General features: G+C 39.6%; 1 protein-coding gene and 2 long non-coding RNA genes across 4 annotated transcripts; 1 reads left to right on the plus strand and 2 right to left on the minus strand.

The window, feature by feature from the left end:
* Positions 1-14,274, minus strand: LOC148125739 (uncharacterized). The gene is made up of 2 exons (XR_015743399.1): positions 13,107-14,274; positions 1-3,826 (listed from the first exon to the last, which is right to left on the minus strand). It is a non-coding gene; the product is annotated as an uncharacterized LOC148125739 (long non-coding RNA).
* On the plus strand, positions 13,221-15,202 carry LOC148125740 (uncharacterized). Its single transcript, XR_015743400.1, has 2 exons — positions 13,221-13,322; positions 14,260-15,202. It is a non-coding gene; the product is annotated as an uncharacterized LOC148125740 (long non-coding RNA).
* On the minus strand, positions 14,832-24,626 carry LOC113445391 (pulmonary surfactant-associated protein A-like). Of its 2 annotated transcripts, none has more exons than XM_026714528.2 (6): positions 24,406-24,626; positions 22,646-22,741; positions 21,978-22,067; positions 20,239-20,319; positions 16,067-16,144; positions 14,832-15,306 (listed from the first exon to the last, which is right to left on the minus strand). In XM_026714528.2, the coding sequence occupies exons 2-6, from the start codon at positions 22,725-22,727 to the stop codon at positions 14,930-14,932; spliced, it is 708 nt and encodes a 235-aa protein (XP_026570313.1). In that variant the 5' UTR covers positions 22,728-22,741; positions 24,406-24,626; the 3' UTR covers positions 14,832-14,929. The 2 variants fall into 2 exon arrangements, with proteins under 2 accessions (XP_026570313.1, XP_087788309.1); XM_087932183.1 differs by having other exon boundaries at positions 20,239-20,326; positions 21,976-22,067; positions 24,406-24,535.
* Between the last annotated feature and the right edge of the window lie 1,533 nt (positions 24,627-26,159).

The raw sequence follows: 26,159 nt of genomic DNA on the forward strand, positions 1-26,159 counted from the left end.
CCCGCTTCTCTTATGGGTAGCTTGCAAAAATCTCTCTTGGCGTTGATGGTTTGCCGTTTCTGATGTTTAGGTTATTTCTTGCATATCCGAACTTCATCACCATCAAAGTTGTCTGGCAGGGGGAGATTTTCAAAGAGAGAGAGAGAGAGAGAGAAAGGCTGCAAAGGACACTTTTACGATGTATTTAAAGTGCATAATTTTAATTACATTTCAATAAAGTTTCAATTTCAGGGGATGGTAGATCGCTTACCCTCTTGAATTACCCTGCAGGAGGAGTGTTGGGTTCTTCTGAAATCAGGAATCTGGTAGAACCTCTTCTGCCAACAAGTGCAAAAGGCACCAAGGTTTGTGGGCTCTCCCTCTCACTTCCATCCACACATCTGATGAAATGAAGTGCGCCTCTCCCTCTGAAGCGGAAGGACTTTTTAAATAAAATCTGTTGCAAAACCAGCTACGCTCATGATCTTTGGCCAGGAGATGGCAGCATAGCCCAGCTTGGTTTAGGGTTCACCTAGTCAAGTTATTAAAGGGAGGCGGTGGCTCAGGGGCAAAGACGCTGAGCTTGTCGATCAGAAAGGTCGACAGTTTGGCAGTTCGAATCCCTAGCGCTGTGTAACGTTGTCCCAGCAGCTTCTGCCAACTTGGCAGTTCAAAAGCATGTAAAAAATGCAAGTAGAAAAGTAGGGACCCCTTTGGTGGGAAGGTAACAGTGTTCTGTGCGCCTTCAAAGGCATTTAGTCATGCTGGCCACATGACCACGGGGATGTCTTTGGACAGTACTGGCTCTTTGGCTTTGAAACAGAGATGAGCACCGCCCCCTAGAGCCGGAAACGACTAGCACAGACGTGCAAGGGGAACCTTTAGTCAAGTTTTTAACCGAATAAGACAACCACAGAGTTGGAAGGAACCTTTGGAGGTCTTCTAGTCCAACCCCAGAGATCCCGCTTGATTTGCACTTCCTGTGTGACAACCCAAAAGTTTTAAAATAACATAGGAAGTTTAGACTGCAACCTGCAAAACTGCTTGGACAATTCTAGGAAGGACAGTTGCTTTTCAGTGAGGTTGGGTCAAACTAAATGTGTTCTTTTTAAAAAGAAAAAAAATGCCTCTAAGCCGACCTTGTCTCATCTCGGAGGTTGATTAAACCTGCCATATACCTGAGTAAAAAAGGTTGTCGGGGATTCCAGTAAAGACACCAGCTTCTAACTGTGATGGAGAAAATGTTCCAAAGTGGACATTGTGGTGTCAAAATGCAAACTCTGCCCTTTTGTACTTGTGCTCCGACCTTGGACGGGACTATCCGAGTCACAACATTTGCATTGTGGTTGCGATGTTTTTGGCCCTTGAACTTCCCAATGGATGCCGAAGGCTAGACTGAAATGCACAATTCACCAGCGGAAAAAACTGCCTCTAAAAATGGTGGGTGCTCCATCCCTGGAAGTTTTTAAGCAGAGATTAGACAGCCCTTTGTCCAGAATGGTGTTGGGTCTCCTGCTTGAGCCAGGGGGTTAGACTAGAAGACCTCCAAGGTCCCTTCCAACTCTGCTAATCTATTCTGTTGAAGTGGGCCTTGGAAAAAGCTAAGCAGGATCAGATCTACTTGGGGGTGACACTTGGAGATCCAAGGCTGTAGGTTGAACTGGGAAGTAAAAAAGTAAACATGCCCAAGGAAAAGGCAAGAGTCCTACCCAAAGTAAAGTATGCAGGCCTCTCTACTTATTTATTAAATGTATTTATAAAGTCAGCACAAGTCGAATGTTGGTCAAAGAATTCTTTATCTTTACAGTAAGACACCTTTGGTTGACAGATGAGAAGTATTACAGGAAGGGCTCGAGGAAGAAAAGCAAACCACAGACTAAAATCCCACTACTCAGAGTAAATTATTGGCAAATGTTAATATGTAAGCCATCAATTCCTTGCATGCCTGATCCTGATCCTTGATTGTTGAAGAAACATCTTAGAACAAGGGAGTTGAAGACCACTTCGATTTTTTTTGGCCCATGATAACTATGTGAAGATGTCCATGAAGCTACCAGCAGCTGAGGTCAAACTGAAGGCTTAAAAACCTATTCAGGGCCAAAGGGAATGGAATATATTTGGTTTTGTCAGTATAGGAATATGAGACCACCAGACAAAACTAGGACTGCAGAATTAATGCCCTAGGATAGGGGAAAAAATCCCAGAAAACCTCTGTCACAACCCATTGTCAAGTAAAATGAACAGTTAGGGCTATGTAAACTGTCAGTTTGGGAGTATAGTGGGCTTTTATTAGTTTTTAGTCATCCACCAAGGTGAATATTGCTACTGGTAATCCTAAAAATATGCAATCCCGTAATCCTAAAGCCAAAGACAACCATGCTGAAATGATAAAACTGGAGGCAATTTTAAATAGCCCTTAATAGAAGTCAGGGAAAAATCCAGAAGGCCACGCCAAACCACTTCTGTACTATGTCCATGCAAACTTTATGGACACAACCAGCATCAAACTTAGAACTAGGAGAAATTTCCTGACAGAACAATCAATCAGTGGAACAATTTGCCTCCCAAAGTTGTGGTTGATCCAATACTGGAAGTTTTTAAAAAGATGTTGGATAACCATTTCTCTGAAATGGGTTTCCTGCCTAGGCAGGGGGTTGGACTAGAAGACCTCCAAGGTCCCTTCCAACTCTGTTATTCTATTTTAACTGTTGTTGAGTGCCTGGACAATGGAAACTCTTTTTGATCAGCAATCTATCCAAATCTCATCAGCGGATTTCCTCTTTTCTTTTTCTTTTTTTTGTAATCATTTCCAACCACAGTCTGATCACACATTATGTGATAGGAAGACAGAGTGAAGAACTGAAAGCATAAAAGTTCATTGCAACCTCTCACTTTCTTCTGATGTTTTTCCTAATTGCAAAAGTTTCATATTTACATTGAATTTTTTTTTTGGGTGGGGGGGGGGAGACATGGTTTCTCCTGCACTAAATCTACATATTCATCTATATATAATCTATATGCATACACACAAGTGCAATATTTATAGCTACTGTTAGGAAGGATTTGATTCCCCTCAGCCTTCCCTCTGTGCTGACATGATAAACGGTTTTCCGGTGCAGCCCATCAAGACAGGCAGGGCCTTCTCCCAAGTAATTTGGCAGATCTCCTTTGCGCTTGTCTTTTCACTGCCCTGCGTGCTCTCTAACACAGAAGGCAGCTCCTCCTCTTCGCTGACTTGCAAACTGTCCCCCAGCTCCCTATAACTCTCTTTCCACCAGCTGTTCAGAGTCATTAATTATCCCAGTTCCTGACATGCCAGGAATGAGCTTATCCTCCCTCAAGCCCAAGGAAGAGTCAGAGGAGTCATCCAAGAGAGACATCACACACATTTGGAGATTGCTTCCTCTTCCTGGTCTTAATTCCCAAGCAGTCCAAAGCATCTAAAAACCACCCAGCACTGTGTAAAGAGGCAGGTTAGACAGTTCCATCTAAGGATATCTGTGACAAAGACCTCATCCTCAAGAGCAATACCACAGCGGGAAGGAGAAACGTCATTATAGTCATGATTAACACTGTGGCAAGGATCACCAAGACAATTGTCCACGTTTCTAGGATGGTTTCCACCATGGCTTCCTTTCTCTTTGGGTTCCAGAATCTGTAAGAAGGGGGAAAGCTTCACAAAAGGTCCAATGATGTCATCACTCATACTTGACTGGGAATGGTCAGAATGTTTTCTTCTTGCTTGAATCACCAAGGGTGCCTTCTCCACCGAGATGATTTTTTCAGATATGCTGGGCTACAAATCCCATAACCTTCATGCCCAGGAAATTAGACTAGAATCTGAGTCCTGTGAAGAGAAATTGGTAGGACTGAGATTGATATCAACAGACTAGCTGGGGATATGATCACACATTCCAAAGCTAGGTAACTCTTGACTTACCTCCTCCACCAACTGAGTCCAACATTTCTGTTCCTAAGTGAGACAGTTGTTAAGGTGTGGTGGTGGTGGTGGTAGAGGAGGAGAGGAGGAGGAGGAGGAGGAGGAGGAGGAGGAGGAGGAGGAGGAGGAGGAGGAGGAGGAGGAGGAGGAGGAGGAGAGGAGGAGAGAAAGAGAAAGAGAAAGAGAGAGAGAGAGAGAGAGAGAGAAAGGAAGAAAGTTAAGTAGCTTTTGTTTTGTTAAGTTTTGTTAAGTAGCCTGTATGTATGTATTTCACATTTCATGTGACCTGGGACACATAATGCCCTTGGGATCTTCCCTTTCCTTCCTGTTTGATTTGACCTTTTGAGTTATTGTCAAGAACCAACTGAGCAAGATTGTTCCTCAGAAGGTTATCCTTACCACCTGAAGCAACCATGCAAATACTACTATGGCAACATGTAGTTTCCAGTTGCCTTTTCATGCCACATCTTCAACTTGACAGGTACTGATGAAAAGGTGATTAAAAAACTGTATGGATATTTATTAGAAATTAAACTAGAAGAAGAATAAGTTAAAGAAACTATGATTGCTTGGGGGAAGAATTTTGGATATGGGATTGATTTAGAGAAATGGCAAAAATTGCGGTCTCAAAATTATAAAATGACAATGTCAACAGCATATAAAGAAAATTTGTATAAGATGTTTTACAGGTGGCACTTTCCCCTGACAAGAATAGCAAGAATATTCAAGAATAAATCCGAAAAATGTTGGAAATGTCATCAGATACCTGGCTCATATTACCATATGTGGTGGACTTGTGCGGATGCTAAAAAATACTGGACTAAAATCCACATGTAGTTGGAAAAAATGGCAAAAAAGCATATAGATTTGAAACCAGAAATATTTTTATTGGGAATTTTATCTGAAATATATAGTAAAGACTTGAAATACCTGATTGTAAATATATTAACAGCGGCTAGGATTGTATTTGCTAAAAACTGAAAAAATGAGAAAATATCATCACAGGAGGAAATCATTAAGAAAATATTGGAATGTGCTGAAATGAGTAGATTGACATTTGAAATTAGAGAACAAGAGTATAAAATTTGGGATCTTTTCTATCAATGGTTAGACAATAAAGTACAGTAACGAAATATGTAGATTTTTAGAAAATAATAAATATATAAAGATGTACTTCTTATTATAACTACAAAATGATTTTAGGATAGATTTGGGATGATAATATGAACTGTTATAAAATAAATTAAGTAAATTATGGTTATCTTGTAAAACAAGAATGCATAAAAGTATAGTCAAATGATTGATTAATAATGATACTAAGGTATTTAAATTTTGATTGACAATACGAGATTATATACAATGTAATTGTAATTGAAGACTACAAAATGGAAGCACAAAACAATTTGTAAACTAACCGGCACACTGTATGTACACCTCTGGAAGACAGCTTGATGTTTTTATGTTTTGTTTGTTTTTGTTTGTTTGTTTTTTAGAAACCAAAAATCTTGATAAACCAGTTCTTTCTCTCTCTCTCTCTCTAACAAAAAAAGAGAGAATCAAGACTGCCCAATCAACCTGTCATTTCAACCATTTTTAAGCTTTAAAGAACTTGAGCTATTTCTGGAATCTCTGTCACAACCAGGTGACTCATTTTTCTTCTAATAGTGGGAGAAGAAAATAAAAAGGGGGAAAAAGAACATTCTTGATTAATGTTTTGGGGTGCATGCCTATTTATCAGGTGACAGATAGATAGATAGATAGATAGATAGATAGATAGGTAGATAGATGAGAGAGAGATGAAAGAGAGATGATATAGATTAGAGATAGATAGTTAGATAGACAGATGAGATAGATGACAGACAGACAGACAGACAAACAGTCATAGTATCCCAGATGTAAATGTCTATGGAGATCCTCAGTCCTCCAGGTCATAGTTGTCCCAAAGGTGCTTTTTTTTCCAAGAGGCAACTGGACTTTCTTGTTTTTTCTTTGCAGAAGTTTCACTTCTCCTGCAAGAAGCTTCTTCAGCTTGTAAGACGCTTATATTCTTACATTTCAGATGTAATATTTGCCCAGGAAACGGCCTGCTTGCCAAGAAAATGGCCCGCTTATAAGCAGTTTCATGAAGTAGGTACTCTCCAAAATGTACCACAGTAGAGTTTCTTTCTCCTCTGGCTTTTCTCAAATTACAAAAATTCAGTTTTTCTTTTGGCATAATGACCAAACCTTTCCTCTGAGTTGAGTTGTGTATTTTCCAGAGGCCTGACATGTCACCCTTTTTTCGTTTCTAGCTCCTGTGCTTAGCTATTTTTCGAGTTCATATGAATTAGAGTGGAATGTAGCATCTCTCTCTCTCTCTCTCTCTCTCTCTCTCTTTCTGTCTGTCTGTCTCTGTCTCCCTGTCTCTCTCTGTCTCTGTGTCTCTGTGTGTGTGTCTGTCGGTCTCTGTCTCTGTCTCTCTTTGTGTGTGTGTGTGTGTGTGTGTCCCTCTCCCCCCCCCCCTCTGTCTCTTCCTCCTTCCCTCCCTCTCTTCTGCCTCTGTCCTCCTTTTCCACCTACATGGAGATTCTACCATAGAGAGATATGAAAGTCCAGATGTTTCTGATTTTTTTTTTAATGTTGAGAAGGACTTTTATTATACAAAACCTTAGCATAATGTTTTCAACTCTGAAGCCACTTGGAAAAACTTCAGAATCATTTGTTGCCATGTCAGCAGGCCACCATAATTACAGCCACTCAAAAGGGCTTCTCTGACATGTGTCTTTACACATAATATCTGTGGTGCCAGAGCCCCTGGGGGCCATTTGTTTACCTTTGTAATTGATTTTTGCCTCTATGTGTCCTTGCTAAAAAAGGATCAATTTCTTTTGTTTGCAAACTATGTGCTAAATGGTTTTAAAAAAAACCACATAAGGAGGAGCATTATCAGGTTATTTTATTTCTGAGGAGTGAAGGATGAACAGAATTTTTGTTAATTGATGGCCCAGTGAATTCAGAGGAAATCTGGAAAGAACAGTCTTGAGCCAAGCTGGAATTTTCAAGGTTGTTGGCACTCTTTAGAAGTTGGAAACTTGCAAAAAATTTAAAGGGATACCAGAGGTATTCCATGGCTCATGTAAATATGCATTACAAAAGTTGGGAAATGAACAAGTTAATTGGAGAGGGTTTTTTTTTTTTTGCCTTTTTAAGAACTGGTTTGCTTTATGGTCTCTCTTTCCCTTCTAAGAATCCAGATTATCAATGGGTTTTGTAGAATTCTGTGAAATGTGCATTATTAATTAACTTCCAGAACGCACTTCTGGAAATAGAAGTGTGTGAGTGTGTGTGTGCAATAGAAGATAATATCTCTAGCTCAGGATTGAACTGTAGGGTTTTTGATGCTCTCTAAGCTTGGAAGTCTTCAAGCAGACATTTCATTACCAGACTAGGTCATATCATGAGTCTTTATGAGTTTGGGGTATGGTGTGGAAGTAGTATGGGGGATGGGGTGTTTGTGCAGTCGCAAGGTGAGGAGTGTCCTTGAGGAAACCACATACCCCCCTCACAGGGATGATGTTAGCTAGTTGGGTAATGAAAAGTCTGCAAGCAAACAACCAAGGACAGAGAACACCAGCAACTCCCTATTTATATAGCCCAGATGATTGAGATAGATTAGATAAATGGATGGATGGATGGATGGATGGATGGATGGATGGATGGATGGATGGATAGACAGACAGACAGACAGACAGACAGACGCTAGCTAGCTAGATGAGAAATAGATGATAAGTAGATTTGGAGCAATAATAGATATTATAGATAGTAGTAAAGATGAGAGATGAGAGAGAGAGAGGGAGAGAGATAAATAGAAGTAGAGATATAGAAAAATAGATGATAGAGACAGATAGTAGATAGATAGATAAATAGATAGATATAGATAAATAGATAGATGATAAATAGACAGAAAGTCAGATAGAGAGAGAATGCAAGCTTTTCTTTTCCTGAACAAGCAACTACCTTTAAATTTATTTAAATTTAAATTGATTAAGTACAGTCCTTACTTGATTATGATAGCAGGAGGATAAATTAGTGTATTCTTGAATAAAGCCAGGAAGTTTAATCCTTATTTGTCAAACAGGAGGTAAAGACTGGTCAAAGTATCAAATAGTGTCCTCTCCCAAATGGCTTTTTTTTTAAAATTTTGAATCAAAAACATCACATAGATTAAAAAAAAAGCTAAGCAACCTGTATGTGGAACTTCCAAACATATTTCCCTTGATTTTCAATTGTCACAGGAGACAGACATTTGTCAGGATTATGAAGGGGTTCATCGGTTGGAACGGTTGGGTTAAGTCCATTGTTCTGACAGTTCTCAGCTGGACAGAGAGAGAAAGAGAGAGGGAGAGAGGGAGGAAGAGAGAGAGAGGAAGAAAGAGAGAGAGAGAGAGGAAGAAAGAAAGAGAGAAAGAAAGAGGGAGGGAGAGAGGGAGGGAGGAAGAGAAAGGGAGAGAGGAAGGAAGAGAGATAGAGGAAGAAAGGAAGAAAGGGAGAGAGAGAGAGAAGAAAGAGAGAAAGTAGGAAGAAAGGGGGTGTATGAAGAAAAAGAAGAGAGAGAGAGAGAGAGAGAGGAATCAATAGGTGTAATAAAAAGATCAGTTGTCATATGTAGGAAGACTTCCAGAATGAGTTTCATTACACATGTTTGGCTGTAGCATTTGGTCAGCCTACTGAAGCCAGGGAAATTTCCATTTGAGTCAGTTCTGGAGAAGTGCAAGCTTTCCAAATGTTGAATTTTGGAAGAGATAATATTACAGATGATCTTTGAAGTGCAGCTGAATTACATTCAAACACAGACTTAGGGATATACCTTTGAAACCAAATAAGGTGTTTTAGCAAGTGTGGCTTCCAGGCAACTCTTAAGATAATGGATGTTAGTGAAAGATAATGGATGTTAGTTTGCCTTGCAAAATGCTTAGCAGAATGGGGTTGATCATCAATTATTTCTGCTAAAAGACATTTTGTTTGTGTCAGATCTTGTTTGGAATAAATAAGGAGAAAAACGGCACATGGATTTCCCCTGTAAACTGAATATTATGAGACAAAGCAGATGGCTAAGCTTTGCATAAAAACCCAAAGAGACCCAGAAAGAAGTAGAAAATGATATTATTTTGTCTACATCTGATGTCGCTTGAATGACATTTCAACAGGCCTGCTGAATCTTAACAAACATTTCCGGTGAGGCACCAATCCTGTCTTTGCTCTAAAGATTTTTTAAAAAGAAAAAGAAAAAACAGAATAAGAGGTAATATCTACCAATTTGATGTCCTAGATTAGAGCAGAGATCTCCAAACTTGGCAACTTATAATGCTGCCAAGTTTGGGGACCCCCGTCCTAGAGGGAGAGAAAAATAAAAACAAAGTAATATACCAAAAATACCCCTATTTTTTTTTTAAAGAGGTAATATGCTTGTGATTTGTGTAAATTTGGGAGCGAAATCTTGGGCCATAGAAATAAAATATTACTAGTTGCTAAGAGATATCTAAAGGCACCCTTGATGGGAAAATTGGCAGTTACATCTGTCCCAAATTCTGTAGTGTATTATTTTACTTCTTTTTGTATGAACATATTCATATTTCTTTAAATTGTTGTATATAAGACAAGGCATAGATACGTACGTCAGGATGCAATCAGTTCCCTTGCTAAAATGTTTGTCTAGGATTAGGGAGGCTCACCATCATGTGAGTGAGGATCTTGGAGTCTTAGTAGACAGCCAACTGAATATGAGCCAACAATATGCAGTGGCAACCAAAAATGCCAATGCAATCCTAAGTTGCATTCACAGAGGGATACAATCAAGATCAAGAGAGGCACTAATACCACTCCATAAAGCCTTAGTAAAACCACACCTAGAGTACTGCATGCAGTTTTGATCACCACACTATAAAAAAGATGTTGAGATTCTAGAAAAAGTGCAGAGAAGGGCAACCAGGATGATTAGGGGACTGGAGGTTAAAACCTATGATGAACGGTTGCAGGAACTGGGCCTGGCTAGTCTAGTAAAGAGAAAGACCAGGGAGACATGATAGCAGTCTTCCAATATTTGAGGGAGTCAAGCTGTTTTCCAAGGCACCCGAAGGCCAGACAAGGAATAATGGATGGAAACTGATCAAGGACAGATTCAACCTGGAAATAAGGAGGAATTTCCTGACAGTGAAACCAATCATGGAACAGAACAGAAGTTGCCTTCAGAAGTCATGGGAGCTTCATCACTGGAAGCTTTTGGGTGGGGGGGTTGGATTAGATGACCTACAAGGTACCTTCCAACTCCGTTAATCTGTTTGTTGTCCTCTTTTATCATTGGAAGTTCTCTGATTATTTTGGACATGCCAGCCTCACATAGTTGTTGTGGGAACCAAATGGAGGTTTTCAAAAATGCTACCTTGCGATCCTGGAGAAAATGCAAGACAGAGTTCTGATCCCATAAAAGAATCAAGACATAAGTGATTGGCTTTCACTGGTCACCTACTGTAACTGGGATCCTCCAGATGGCATGAAACTGTCATTCTCAGCCACTTGAATCTCTAATGCTTACGCTGATAGAACTTGGAAGTTCTACCAATTTTTAGAGGTTTCCATTTCTTCACCCTGTGCTTGAATTATATAAAGCATTGTTCACCCTCTTCTGTTTCCTCTCCTGGATGATGAATTTGCAATTCCAATCAGAAGGGAAAAAAGTAAGAGGACTGCAAACACAAAAGAGCAACCCAGTGAGGTATATCTTACCAAGCAAAACAAACAGGTGGGAAATAGGTCTGTGTAACCAGCTGTGTTTACAATAAAAGTACTTTTGTGTGCCAGTTGATGTTTCGTGTTTGAGCTTTTCATCACCTGTTTTCCCTTTCCTCTTTATTTATTTATGGGTTGGGGTTTTTTTTTTTGCAGATGGTTGTAGAAGAAAAAGGGAAAATCCAGATTTTGTGTTTAGGTACTACAGAAGATTGACGGCTGTTAGAAATGGATGATGGGAACAGAGGTTTCTGTTGTTCAATCTAAACTCCATTTGTTTGTGATCCCATCTATAATATCTTCTAATCAGCCTTCTTTCTTCTATGGGGTTGCCATGTATTTAGGAAATACTTAAAAAAATTTTCCCTCCAATTAATGGCAATCCCTGCTTATATTTTTTGTAGGGGAATTTAAATAATCCAGGAAGTAAAGAAGACAATGATCAAAGGTTGTAGAGAAATGAAAATGACTCACAAGAGTAAACTCATCGGAGACACAGAAATTTAATAAATAAAAATAAATATTCAATAAGGGCTCTTGTGCAAGGTTGATTTTTTAAATTACACCTCTTAAGTGTAAAAAGGTGTAGATCAAACTGGCAGGTCGATTTGATCCAATGCTTCAGATTGATTAGGTAATTTGGATGGTTGTCGGTTCAGCCACAGACAATATTTTTTTCTCATCCCAAAGTGAACTAGAAGACTGAATCGAAGATGAAGTGAATTGAAGTGAATCTAAATATTTTCCTTTCACCGACTCTTCCCTGCCAGCCAAACCGACTGGCTTTAGGACTAGCGACCCATTTAAAGTGCACAAAACTCTTTGAATCTTTCAGCCGCTCTGTACAAAAGTACTTTGATGCCGGTGGATGTGGCTGGTGGAGCAGAGACCCAGGCAAGGAGGTGGGTATCTCGCTTGAGGGGCAACCTGTTGTGTTTCTGGCAAAGAGACATTGCTCCCTGCAAGATGAACAGCTAAAGTCCTGTCTCATCCCCTTAAACCCCAGGTCGCTCCAGGAATAGCATCTAAATTAAACATTTTGCAATGCTGCATTAGAACGCCTGCGCTATTCTGGGACAGATCAATACGCATTTCCCCTATTTCAGTAAAAGAGTAGCAAAGGAATGGCACGATAATTTTGCTGGTCTGGCCCTTGATGACACACTTTAAAAAGAAAGCATAATTAGGGCGATCAGATGTCAGGGGAAAAACATTTCTCTTCTTTTTTTTGGAGGGGGGGGGAATTATTATTTTTTATTGAATAGTTCTGAATAATTCCAAATCTATAGTTCATTTGTGTAGATAATTGAGTATCAGTACATTATTGTCCTTCTTTTTTGATTCTCTGGACAAGTCCCTGAAGTTTTCTTGGCAAGGTTTTTCAGAAGTGGTTAGTCACTGCCTCCTTTTTAGGGCTGAGAGAGAATGACTGGCCCAAGGTCACCCAGCTGGATTTGTGCTCAGGGACTATAATTTGCTGTCTCCCAGTTTCTAGACTGATGCCAAACTGTCTCCCAGTTTAGCCATGATACCAAACTGGTTCTTTAACAGTACATTTTAGCTATCGGCGAGCAATATTCAAGAGGAGTTGAAATATTCCGTTCAAACAAATCACTTCTAGTTTCTTTTCAGATCAGGTAAATAACCTTTAATAAATAAAATAAACCTTTGACATTCCTCTTCTTTTAATAGCCGTAGCTTAATATAGAAATTTGAGGGTGGGAAGGGATTTTCCAAAAATCTGACCTATTAAATAATTCTCTCCAGCAACCTTAGGAAAGACAAAGATATTTTCATTTTTTAACGTTATACAGATTAACAGAGTTGGAAGGGACCTTGTAGGTCATCTAGTCTAAACCCCACCCCCCCAAGCAGAAGACCCTACACCATTTCTGACAGATGGCAGTCCAATCTCTTTTTTGAAAGCCTCCAGTGATGCAGCTCCCACAACTTCTGAAGGCAACTTCTATTCCATTGATTGCTTGTTCTCACTGTCAGAAAATTTCTCCTTATTTCTAGGCTGAATCTTTCCATGATTGGTTTCCATCCATTATTCCTTGTCTGGCCTTCAGGTGCCTTGGAAAATAGCTTGTCCCCTTCTTCCTCTCTGGGGCAGCCTTTTAAATATTGGAAGACTGCTATCCTGTCTCCCCTGGTCCTTCTCTTCCCTAGACTATCCATGCCCAGTTCCTGCAACATTTCATTGTATGTTTTAGCCTCCAGTCCCCTCATCCTCCTGGTTCCTCTTCTCTGCACACTTTCTAGAGTCTCAACATCTTTTTATAGTGTGGTGACCATTTTGAGGATGGACCATGTATTTCTTCCAAATGGAGCATTTGGAAAAGAAGATGCTTGGTTCCCATTTCCATACTTCAAAAGTTGATCTAACCCACAGATAAGACTAGATGAAGCAGCTGCTTACCTTCTGTCCACCTGTTTCACCTTTTAGATAGAAGAAAGGTGTCTGTAACCACTCCAAAGGTGTTTTTTTCTGTTTCCATTCAGGCTGCTAAGCAGGACAAAACTTTCCCCAGCTCTGAAGGACGTTATGCTCCATCTGGGTAATAAAGCCATACAAATCCAAGCAAGCCTTGAGACCGATGAGCCAGGAAATAGCTGTCATAACCATACTAAACAGGTAACTCCAGTGCTTATACTGTGCCACCTCCCACCTGGTTCTTAAAGGGACACAGTCCCTTTTCCCCTCTCCCCAGACTTCATCATGAATATTTCAGGCTGCTTCTATCCCAGTTCCTCCTCAGATATTCAACACGGTCGTAACGACAATACCCCGGACAAGTGGTTGCTCCAACACACCCAGAGTTTGACAAGAAAGACAAATGAAGCATTTGTTAACCCTAAAGCTTACTGGTCATGCAAATGGTTTGGATATTGTAAAAATAATTGCTGTGGTGATTAATATCAGCCTGTGGCCTTCTGTTATTATCCATTAACATAGTCCCTGCTAACAGCCCTTTGGGGTTTTCCCAGGACTGGCACAGCTAAACATTTCTAATAAACACCCTATTTTCCAAGGAAATAACTGTATTTAATAAGGTGACCAACCGTCCTCCTTTAGGGAGGATAGTCCTTTTGTAAGTTCTGTCCTCCCTCAAAAAGTGTCCTCCTACATGTCCTCCTTTTTGATAATTGAAGACTAATCTGTAAATCTCTGTATTTGATCGATGCCGATTCAATCCATTGTGTGTGATGGGACATATTTGTATTTGACATGACGATTCGTCAAGGCTTTGTACAGTGTGGTGAGATGCGATTATGAGATGCATGCGCTATGCAGGAGAATTTTGTTTTGAGAGAGTGTGCAGTGCACAAGTCGCTTTGTTTTTTCCCCCTCAATTTATTTGTGTCCTCCTTTTCATTGTAAAAAAGTTGGTCACCTTATATTTAAACACCTCAAGATAGAAAAAGTCTTGCCTTCCTTTTGCTTTTTCAGATGTTTGTGAAAGCAGGGAGTTTGCATCAATTCTTGGCTTTGATAATGTTATCTTTTTTAAAAATCAGAGTGAGGAATAGTTCTCGGACTGACCTATTGCCACTGATACTTTGTGTTTCAGGGTTTCATCCTGCCTCCCAAGCTCTTAAGCATCTACATGAAAGCAATGGGTGTGTGGGGACATCATCTGGAGTGAGATGTTAAGAGGTGTGCAATTGATACCTAGCAATTGGTATCTTTTATATACTTGGGAAAGCCAATCAAAATGGAAAAAAAAAGAGAATATTTCGGACATTTAATGTGACACCCGGAAAAATATGCCATATCCACTTAATCCTCCAGGGAAAGATTGAAGGCAAACAAGATCCAGGACGAAGAAGGAGGACATCGTGGCTTCAAAATCGAAGTCGTCAGAGTAAAAAACGTTCGGAAGTCACTTTTTTTCAGTGCCGTTGTAACTTTGATTGGTCACTAAATGAACTTTTATAAATCAAGGGCAGCCTGTATAACCCCACCTCTCTATCCTAGCTGGATATTATCTTCCCTGTTGGAGGATGACAGTATGTCTAATTTCTTTTTTAATTTATTTTCACGGTCTTTATGACACTTAACCCACGTCCTAGAAGTAGCCTTTTGGTTTCTGAACATGCAAATCCTTCCCTTTTGAGTACAGGAGATGGAATGAAAGCAAAAGAAATGCCAAGGAATTTTATTGATTTTTTTTGGGGGGTACAGAAAAATCACACCAAGTTATATTTTAAGGAACATTCAACGGTTGCCTTGGGTTGGGCTTAAAATTCACAGACCTCAAGGCGGTAATTGTTGCACATTTTATCATTCCAAGTGCCATCATTGTACATTTCCACACATTTTTCTGCTCCTTGACCTGAAGGTTCATTCTTGTACCAGTTGGTAAAATTCAAAGGATCCCCATTCCGGAAATGGAATTTCCCCGGCTGATCGCTCTCCATAATACCCAGATAGGCGTAACTGTTATAATGTTGCACAATCTTCTGAATAGCTTTGTTCTCATTCAGGTTCCTTGGTGCAGCAATGGAGCCGTGGGCTTCTTGGCAAGTCGCTTCTGTTTGCCCAAACACAGATGTCTTCCCAGTGGAGGCGAACAGCTTATCTCCAACAATCGCTATCTTTCCTTCCAAGGTCAAAGCTGTCAAGAAATTTGAAAGCCTTGCTAAGATCCTCCAGATGGCCTCAACCCTGCCAGCCTTTTTGTAAGAATAAAAACTGAAGACCCACGGAATCCTTGATGCTTCCTGAGTTTGGTGGTTGACTTGCAGACTTTTCATTCTCCAACTATCACAAGCACCTACGAGCCAATGGCCAAGCTCAGAGAGCATCAAAGATCCCACAGTTTCACCCTGAACTGGATAGATTCCATTTCCATATACAGTAACCCTCAAAGAACAACGGACCATTTTGTGAGCATTCGGAATTATGACTGACCTTCAAAGAGCTATTTATGGCCCCCTTTCAAAATTATAATGGCTGCAGCTCCCCGGTATGACCCACCACAGGGTTGGTGCAGAGTCCTACTGCTCTCGCTCTCTCCCCCTATCCCACCCCACTGAAGGCCTGCTGTGCTTGAGCCTCCTACCCATACTCACAGCCTCCTGGCGATTGGCCCAAAGTCAATCAGTTGGCTTTCCTGGCTAAAGTTGGACTAGAACTCACAGTCTCCTGGTGATTGGCCCAAAGTCACCCAGTCAGCTTTCATGGCTAAGGCAGAACTAGAATTCACATTCTCCTGTTTTGTAGTCTGGTGCTTACAGAACACTGGCTGGCAAGTGGCTGACTATGCAAATGGAATGAATGAGTGAGTGAAAGAATGAATGCATGGATGTATTTTAATCCAAACTTTGAACTTTTTAATCTGAAAAAGAGAAAGGGAAGCCATTAAAAAAGAATACCTTTTTCCATTCTGGCCAGTCTGCATTGAAGTTTTTTGATGTCCTTTTGTAGCTTAGGATCTTGGCTGGCAGGCACACCTGCAAATGAAAAAAATAATAGAAATTCCTTGTCAGACAGTCTGACTGAAGTTATTGTTACCGTGACGTGACTATCTGATCCTGTGAAATTATTTGGGACGTCTCTTTTCTTTAACGATGAATCGGAACACAAATCGGCAATAGTCTGACAGATTAAAAAAAACCCAGAATGATTATTTGATTGATTTGTAAGCCTGGAATATTTCTTCAGTCTTTCAACTGAAGCAAATGGATTTTGTTTTGTGTAGTAAGCACAGTTTCATGTCTTTCTTTCTCTGAATACTTCCATGAAGCCAATGTCACACTGATTATTCAACTTTTTGAAATGAAAGACTCTGGTCATCCATAAAAGATATTAATTAGAGGCTCTTGCAAACCCTCCCACCGAGTCCTTTAATATGGGTAAGCCAAGGATAGCAACGAGTGGCTGTTTGTGTGTCTTCAAATTATTGTTGACACTTCTGTCCACAATAAATATATATTTCATGGCAAAATTTTGGAAAGGTCTTTGCCTTTTCCTCATTCCTAAAGCTCAGTGAAAGGGACTAGCTAGCCAAGATCACTCAGCTGGTTTTGGGCCTAAAGTAGGACTAGAATTCACAGTCACCTGATTTTTAGCCTGATGCACCAAACTGGCTCTCAGCAACAGTATAGGGGGAAAAACTTTTTTGGGAAAAAACATTTTTGGGAAAAAACACTTACCTCCTCTCAGGCTCTAGATATTGTTAGTGCCAAACATATATAGAATAGAGCAATAGAATGTGCAGAGATAAATAGATTATCAATGGAATTAAAAGACAGAGAAGAAACAGAGTACTATGAGATTTGGAATTTATGGTACAGTTGGTTGGAAGGTAGATGCAAAGCTGATAGATGAAGGGTATGTAGGAGCTATAGTAAGTTGAGACAAATACTGTTTGTAAGCTTGTAAATAGTTGGTTTATGTTGAATGCAATAGCAATCTACATAATTAGAAAATATGTCAATGTGAGTGACCACCGATTCTGAAATGATGCAAAGAGTGGAAATGTGTTTTTATGATGAAAATATGATTAATAAAATTTATTTTTAAAACTTAAAAAAAAGAAGAGAGGAAAAATGGGTTACACTGAAACACTAATGCAACCTGAAAGATGGCAATATGTTTTGTTTTAAGTTACATCCGCCCTGTGAGAATGTAAGAAATTTCTCAGAGTTATATAAATGCTCGATTTCCTGGGACAATAGAACCTCAAAGGAAGGATTCTCAATTAAAGAACATTTAAGAAGTTACTAATCTCGCCAAAGATTTGTTGTTTTGATTCAGGAAAAAATATATATTGTTTTCTTCAGCTCTTACTTCAAAGGAGTTGGGAGCAGGTGTATTTCTTCAGCTCTTACTTCAAAGGAGTTGGGAGCAGGTGTATTTTAGTTTGAAAGTAAATAGTTCCCTCTAGTGGCTAACTTTACATAGGAAGGCTAGTGAATTTGGGATGTTGCAAACACTTTATGCAAGATTAACCAATTGAGTAAGAATCTTATTTAGCAGCATTTCTTCAGGAGGCAATAAATCAAATAATTAATATTCTGCAGCTGAAATCCAAGTCATAATTTTGCATTTCACAGCACGCTGGCAGTTTGGAATTTATGGCCTCACCAAGTCTGTGATCTGGGAAAGATTTGCATTGCAGATGGACAAAATTTCAGAGCTAGAAACGGTTGCAGTATGATAGATTCTAGCAATTTTTCTCTTTTCTCTTTTGGGAATTCTCTGGGCTACATACCCAGTGAGCATACATTACACTTGTATAGCAAGTGTTCATGTATTTCAGTGGGGAGTGGAGAAGTCTGTAGTTTAGATGTTTCTACATAATGGTTTAATGTAGATGTGTCTGCCGGGACTAAAGAGGAGACAGTAAATACAAGAAGTAAGAAAACTAAAAGGAACAATTCAATTAAAGGCAAAATTAAGATTTAAACCCAATACATTCATGGTTTAAATTAACTGACAGGTAGGACTCTGGTTGTTAAAAGAACTAAGTTTGCTTAGACTAACAAATCAAACTTTGAACAGAAATAGAATAACAGAGTTGGAAGGGACCTCTTCCAATCCAACCCCCTGCTTAGGCATGGACCTTAGGGTGCATCCAAAGAATTATTGTCCATTAAGGTTAAAACTGGGTGATCCAGAAATGACTTTAATGCCATCATCATCATCAGAGTTGGAAGGGACCATGGAGGTCTTCTAGTCCAACCCCTTGCTTAGGCAGGAAACCCTACAGCATTTCAAACAAATGGCTGTCCAACCTCTTCTTAAAAACCTCCAGTGATGGAGCACCACAACTTCTGGAGGCAAGCAGTTCCACTGATTAATTGTTCTCGTTGTCAGGCAATTCCTCCTTAGTTCTAAGTTGCTTCTCTCCTTGATTGGTTTCCATTCATTGCTTCTTGTCCTGCCTTGAGGAGCTTTGGAGAATAGCTTGACTCCCTCTTCTTTGTGGAAGCCCCTGAGATATCGGAAGACTGCTATCCTGTCTCCCCTAGTCCTTCTTTTCATCAAACCTAGACATACCCAATACAGTTTGAACAAACTTCAATTGCCAATGGCTTTCTGAAGTAAATCTTTTAGGCTGGAATTAAAGAACTTTTTTTTGGGGAGAAAGAAAATCAAGCTGATACAATTCTACATGGAATGGATTTTGCTTTACCAACCTCATTCCACTTGCTAAACATTTCAGATGTCTACCTGTTGTGGCTCCGGGCTTGGATTCAGCTCCCATGATTGACATGAGTTCCAGTGAGGAGGTCATGGCAGAAAAATATGAGCCGGCATGGCTCAGTGATTGGACTAGTAACCAGGATGAGGAGATGGACGTGACAAAGGACGACAGACTTGATGTATTAGAATTGTCAGGACCTTTGACCTCCTCTGGTTCCTTATCTGATCAACAGCCGGGAATGGCTGACAGGGAAGTTTTGAGAGAGTCTTCTAGTGGAGATGAGAACTTGGAAAATTTGTGGTTAAATGTAAAAAACAGAAGACGGTTGAGAAGGCAAAATCAGCTGGAGCGAATGAGGAGAGCGAGTCAGTAAATTAGCACGTTGCGTCAATGAGTATAAAAGGACACAGCTGGGCTGGTACAATTTGCCAGGAACAAAGTGACTTATTTGAGTGAGGACGTTACAGCAAGAAGCTCTGAGACTAGAGATTTATTGCCAGGACTGGTTTGCCGGACAGAGTAAAGATTTATGCTGTGGATTGAGATTCCTGCCAGCCGTTATCTTGTAAGACTTCTTTCTGTTTGATTTAATTTGAAACGGCTGCTTTCTGTTTTGTTTGTTGGAATTTTGAAGGGGAATCATAACATCTACCCATGGCTTGTATTTATACCAGCCTAGGAGTTTTCCATCCTGCTTTCTAAAAAGTGATGTCTCTTTGCAATTATGGAACTTGAAACCAAAAGCTTCCCAGGTTGGGAAGGTGACAATAGGATTGTGGAGAAGAACCAATGACTATATTTTGATTACAAAAGGCAAACATCTCCGTGAAGTCAAGGGCTCTCATCAACTAATTTCCCTCTCTACTCAACTCTCATAATTGACCCTCTGCTTCAAGGTGAATCGTTTCAGAGAGCTTGTCTCATCCCTATTTCTTCCCTAAAAGGGATTCCTGTTGATTCTCACCCCTCCCACTTCCAAGAGGTGGAAGGCCTGATGGCCAAATTCATTGGTCACATCCAGCTGCTTAGGCAACACAACAACACACAAGGAAAGCTCAATCTCCTTTCCATTTAAGAAAATACCTAGAAGATGATGGAGTGAGTGGCACTAATGATCATTTGGATGAAAACAGTTTACAAAAATAAGACGCTTCTAAACCCCTTCAGAGGGCATGGCCTCTATTGGGATGAAGCAGTCTTGCAAAAAATAGTTTTTGAAGGCATCAGGAAGTTGTTCAGAACATTTCATCAGGTAATATAGGAATCAAAGAGATTTTCAAAAGGGAAGAGAAGGATTGGCATAGTTGTTGTTTGGGATTCTGGATTGGACAAAGCATATCTGCTTAGATCTGGGAACCCCCCAAAAAGTTCACGCAAAGGATGACACTCTATCACCTGGTGGCCCAGCAGGTCCTCTGACACCTGGCTTGCCCTTTGGTCCTTGAGGGCCAGGAGGTCCATTTTGTCCAGGAGGTCCTTGGGGACATGTTCAAAGGAAAACAGAGATGTTATTGTGCAACATTCTTGGGTACCTATTTCAAATTTTGGATAGAGAGAGCGCTGAATTTTTGGTTGATTGGTTCATTATGTAGTAGAAACATAAATATATCTTTAATGACCCAAACTCTCAAAAGCTGGGGTACATGATATCTATAAACCTTCTTTTCTTTATTGATGTAAAACATTTCTACAGTGGCCCATTTCTATAGTGGTCCATCTTTTAACCAACTCTGGGCAGGTCTCAATCTAGTAATTATGGGATTTGAAGTCCACAGCAGCATACTGGGAAGGTAAAGGCAGATTATGGAGCAAAACTAATAACCATTTCGGGATCGCAAGAAGGCAAACATCTCCACGAAGCCAAGGTTTCTCCCAACTGATTTGCATCTGTATACTAACTCTCATAAGTTAGGCTGTATCGAAGGGGTGAATCCTTTCAAAGCATTTGTCTCATCCATCTTTATTTTGTGGAATGAGTTCCTGTTGATTTTCACCCCTCCTGCTTCCAAGTTTGGGGGCACTTGATTACCAAATTAACATGTCATGGATTTGGCCCACCCCACTGGCACTTACAGAAGGGACATCCTGTGGAACCCATTAGCCAAGGGATTTTGAGTGGCAGGATTGAGGAGAAGAACAGTCTCTGCCATGGTGCTCCCATCATGAGCTTCAAGAGGAGATCTGACCCCACTCTTTGGACCTTCTGTAAAGACCTTAAAGCCAGGCGCTTGCAATTGGCCCCGGAGACTGGGGGCAGAAAGGGCTGTATCATCCTGGAGAATGATTAATGGATTGGAAGATAGCAATAGCACTGAGACTTATATACTGTTTCACAGTGCTATACAACCCTCTCTAAGTGGTGTAGAGTCAGTCTCTTGCCTTCAATAATCTGGGTCTTTATTTTACCTACCTTGGAAGGACAGAAGGCTGAGTCAACCTTGAGCCCGGTGGGATCTGAACTGCTGAATTGTAGGCAGCTGGCAGTCAGCAGAAGTAGCCTGTAGTACCACACTCTGACCACTGCACCACCGCAGCTCCTCCTTTAAGGCATCCCACCTCTATTGTGTACCTGCCCCTCTATCTTAGCTATTTCTTTGTTAATTTTTATGTATTTATTCTCTTACTATTTTAATATTTTACAAAAGCCACTTGATCAGATTGAAAGCCGCCCAATCAGAGAGATGGGCAGCAAATGAATTGAATACATTGATAAACAAATTCCCAGTTGCCTAGGCAACACAACAAAACACAAGGACAGCTTGGTCTCCTTTTCATTGAAGAAAATACCTAGAAGATGATAGCCTTAATGTAAAAAGGCACTAATTATTGTCTGGAAGAAACTCGCTTACAAAAATAGGGGCACTTCTAAACCCTTTCGGAGCGCATATCTTCTATAAAGATTAAGCAGTCTTGCAAAATAGTGTTTTGCCAGCTGTTGAGTGCATCAAGTGATACACCACGACGTTTCATCGGGCAATATAGGAATCAAAGGGATTTCAAAAAAGGGGAAGAGGAGGACTCTCATGTGTTTTGCCTGGAATTTTGAATTGGGCAAAGCTAGAGGTTGGGACAAGCGTATCTACTCAGGTTTGGGAGCCCAAGGAAAGCCAACGAAAAGGAAGATACTCCATCACCTGATGGACCAGCAGGTCCTCCGATGCCAGGATCACCCTTTGGTCCCTGAGGGCCAGGAAGTCCAGTTTCCCCACGAGGTCCTTGTGGACCTGTTCAAAGGAAAACATATACTCTTTAACATCCTTGGGCACCAATTTCAAATTTCAGATATAAAAGAACATTGGAGTTTTAGGGGATCGGTTCTTTGTTCTGCTGTAGAAACATGAATATATCCTGAACTTCAATAACCCAAACTCTCAAATTGGGATATACAATATCTATGATGTTCTGTTCCTTTCCTTTCCTTTTTCCTTTCCTTTTTCCTTTCCTTTTTCCTTTCCTTTTTCCTTTCCTTTCCTTTCCTTTCCTTTCCTTTTTCCTTTCCTTTCCCTTCCTTTCTTTTTTTCCTTTCCTTTCTCCTTTCCTTTCCTTTTCCTTTCCTTTTGTTTTTCCTTTTCATTCCTCTCCTCTCCTTTCTTTTCCCTTCCTGTCCTTTTTCCCATTTTAAAGCTCCACTCTATGATTATAGAGTCCCCCTGAAGAATTCACCAGTAAAATGTTGACTCGAGAAACCACACAGAATGTTCTTCTGTTCCTTAGCAACAAAATAATCTCTGATTATTTACAATTGCATTTTTTTTTGTCACTTAATCATTACCATCGATGTTTTTGTTATTTCCAAGCTTACCTGGACATTTTATCTGCGCATGAGCTTCTATCAGCAAAGCAGCTGCTAAAGCAAGGATCTGAACCAGCTGGGAGGACAGCATCCTTTCCCAACCAACTAAAGGAAGAAAAAAGTATTTTCACCAGATGGCCTTACATCCAAATAATCTTTTATTTCCAAAATGCTTTACGATGAATTAAAAAAAAAAGGGTTGAAGAGACTTAAGCATACATATAATGAGCAGGTTATTTAAATTAGGGAATGGCATGGTGATCAATAATGTTGGTGTGGTGAGTGGTGCAAAGTAAAATATAGGCTAAGGAGTCAGTTAAAAAAAAAAAAAACATCAGCCAGAGTTGCAGCATTTCTCCCTCAGTGCATCAAACAAGGTTTCCTTCATAATCCATACCTCAGTTTTTCACTTTTATGATGAAAACAGCTACTTGTACTTCTGTGAACAATTTGACGCTGGAAAGAGTATTTATGGAAAGCATAAGTGCATATTAACAATCTTCATTTTGGCTGATGAAGATCCATAACATCGCATTATGGCGCATCTCCATGTCTCAGAAAGTTATACCACTTCACTATGGGAAGATCAGATCTTCTTCAGGTTAAACTCAACTCCTGGTGACTTCAAAAACACATTCATGTAGCAAAATGATGGAAGTGGATTCCCTTTGCCTTTTTCACTTTCCTGTGCCTAACCAAGTGGTAGCCACACCTGGTCGAGTTTAGGGAATCAAAATTAGTTCCCCAGATGATTTTCATATATTAAGTTCCCCCAGTTCAAACTTTTATCATACCACAATAGGAACGTGTCAAAGCTAGTCCATTATGATGATTCAAGCAATATGTGAACATCTTCTTCTTCTTTAAAAAAATGTTTGTTAAAATTGTGAATACAGAATAAAAACTAATCAGAACTAATCCTTAAAATGGAAAATGAGGAAAAAACCAGGGAAGAAAAGAGCAAAAACAAAAATGGAGAAATTGAAGAACAGGAACAAAAGGATTATAAAGAAGTGATTTCCAATTTTCTTTGATAGCAGTATATCAGCTAACCTCTTACCCTTTGGTTATAGTAAAGCTTTTGTTTTTCCTGTGGTCTTTTACTTTTAGTCTAATCCTCAAAGCTGTATATCAAAATTTCATTTTTCTTTTCTGTTTTCCACAAAAAGCATTATTCCTAATGAAAGCAGTCTATTTGGCCATCCCAGCAAACATTAAAATGTTTTTTTTTTATAGAGAAATGGCCTCATTGTGTTTTATTTTACTTGGTAATCGACACAAATTTAACAATTGCAATCTGCAGCAGTAAAGGAGACCCTTGGAAATCATTTTGTTATCATTTATTTAGAAAATATTTGATACTTCCTCCCTTTTTAAACCAGTCATATTATTTGCATCTCTTTATTCTACTGGTAGTTATGAAACTCTCAACAGCGTTTTCTTCAAATTGATAAATTAAAAGATGGACATATCTAAATGACAACATAGGGCTACCTTTCTTTATTCCAAAATTATATATTTAAATTACTTTAAAATTGCCCTTCTCCCCCTTTTCAATTCCAATTCCAATTAAGTCAGCACAACAGACTATTAATTACTATTATTGCACGATGTATTAATTTTAAAAATGGCATGCATCTTTGTGGAATTCTAAAACGTACCATCGAATGCCATAGATATCTACTCAAAAGAAAGTCCTAAACTGTTAGGACCCCATTCACAACAAACTAGATAGAGGTTGTAGCTTTGAATGAAGGATTTCAACTTACCCTTTTCACTTCAGGTCTAAATACTGAGGAACAGTGAAACATTTCAATTTATAGTGTATGTCAATACAATTGTTGTCTTGTATTCTTTCTTAACCCGTCCCCTCTGTTTTGTTTACATATTTGTTCCATTACGGAAAAAGATTTTATAGAATAATCATCTGTCAAAACTGATTTTCTTTAAGAAATAAGATATATATATAATATGTAAAAAATAAATAAACCATGTTCTTGGACAATACAGTAGACCAAAGGAGAGAGAGAATGTAATTCTTTCTCCTGGAAATTGTTTGCACATCTAAGGTTTCCATAAGACGATCTAATTCATTCATGAGGATATATGCCATGTAATTTTTGAGGCCTATCCAAACTCTTCTCTGGACAACTGACTATAAAATGCACATTCTTTGTGTACATTATCTGTCCACACAGTAACAGTATGTACACAGGCAGATGGAACAAAAACAGGATTAGAAATCTTATATGGTTGACTTAGAGCATATACCATGAGGAGGATGTCCTGTTCCATATTGAAGACATTAAAAAAAAAAAAACAATGCATGGAAAGCTTCACAAAAGAAAGGAAGGATTACTACATAAAATTAGTTATGCAATCCCAGAATCCATCATTTGGAAGGGTCCCATAAGGTGAGAAAGACCCACTGTTGCTCAAGGTAGCAAATAAAAAACAAAGTATCCCAAACAGGTGGTTAACAGATTAACAGAGTTGGAAGAGATCTTGTAGGTCATCTAGTCCAACCCCCCACCCAAGCTGCAGACCCTATGCCATTTTTGACAGATATCCGATATCTTCTTGAAAGCTTCCAGAGATGTCGCTTGCACAACTTCTGAAGGCAGCTTCTGTTCCATGGGTGGGTTGTTCTCCCTGTCAGAAAATTCCTCCTAATTTCTAGGTTGAATTTCTCCTTGATCAGTTTCCATCCATTATTCCTTATCTGGCCTTCAGGGGCCTTGGAGAATAGCTTGACCCTTTCCTCTCTGTGGCAGTCCTTCAAATATTGGAAGACTATTATTCTGTTACCCCTGGTCCTTCTCTTCACTAGACTAGCCATGCCCAGTTCCTGCAACCGTTCATTGTATGTTTGAGCCTCCACTCCCCTAATCATCCTGGTTGCACTTCTCTGCATGCTTTCTAGAGTCTCAACATCTTAGTCAGTTAGCCACTGCTCAAAAACTTCCAGCAAAGGGGATTGTGCCCTGATAGAAGCCATAATGACATACTGAATTTCATGAATCATTATGGAAACAACACAGATTACTAACTTGCACAAATTGTACTTTGCTAAAATGAAGTGGAGCAAAAAATATTTTTAGGAATCGATAGGGTATTATTATCCGTCATGATGATGAGAATCACTTTCTTTGGGACTAAAACACACTTTAATATTAGGTGAACATAAATCTAATATGAAATACGTTGATGAGAATTTCTAATCTGTTGAAATTGAAGAAGTAAAGTATGTGGGAGGATTACAGGAAAAGGGACCTCATTCTCTTCTCTCCTTTCCTCTCTTCTTGTTGAGACTTTGGAAAAAGTGTAGAGAAGAACAACTTATTAAAGACCTGGAGACAAAAATATATGAAAAATAGTTGCAGGAATTGGGTATGGCCAGTGTAGAGGAAAGAAGGACCAGGGGGGACATGAGAGCAGTATTCCAGTATTTGACAGGCTGCCCCAAAGAGGAGGGGGTGAATTTATTATCCAAAGCACCTGAAGGCAGGGCAAGAAACAATGG

This window comes from Pseudonaja textilis, chromosome 4, assembly GCF_049901715.1.
Source record: "Pseudonaja textilis isolate UNSWEBS1 chromosome 4, rPseTex1.2, whole genome shotgun sequence".
In the NCBI taxonomy this organism is placed as follows: domain Eukaryota; kingdom Metazoa; phylum Chordata; class Lepidosauria; order Squamata; family Elapidae; genus Pseudonaja; species Pseudonaja textilis.

Coding starts and splice junctions, on each gene's coding strand:
- LOC113445391 (XM_087932183.1), bottom strand. CDS start 22,727: ATGCTGTCCTCCCAGCTGGTTCAGATCCTTGCTTTAGCAGCTGCTTTG. Junction 22,068..22,645: donor TGCGCAGATAAAATGTCCAG/GTAAGCTTGGAA, acceptor TCCTTTGAACAG/GTCCACAAGGACCTCGTGGG. Junction 15,307..16,066: donor ACTGGCCAGAATGGAAAAAG/GTATTCTTTTTT, acceptor ATTTCTTGACAG/CTTTGACCTTGGAAGGAAAG.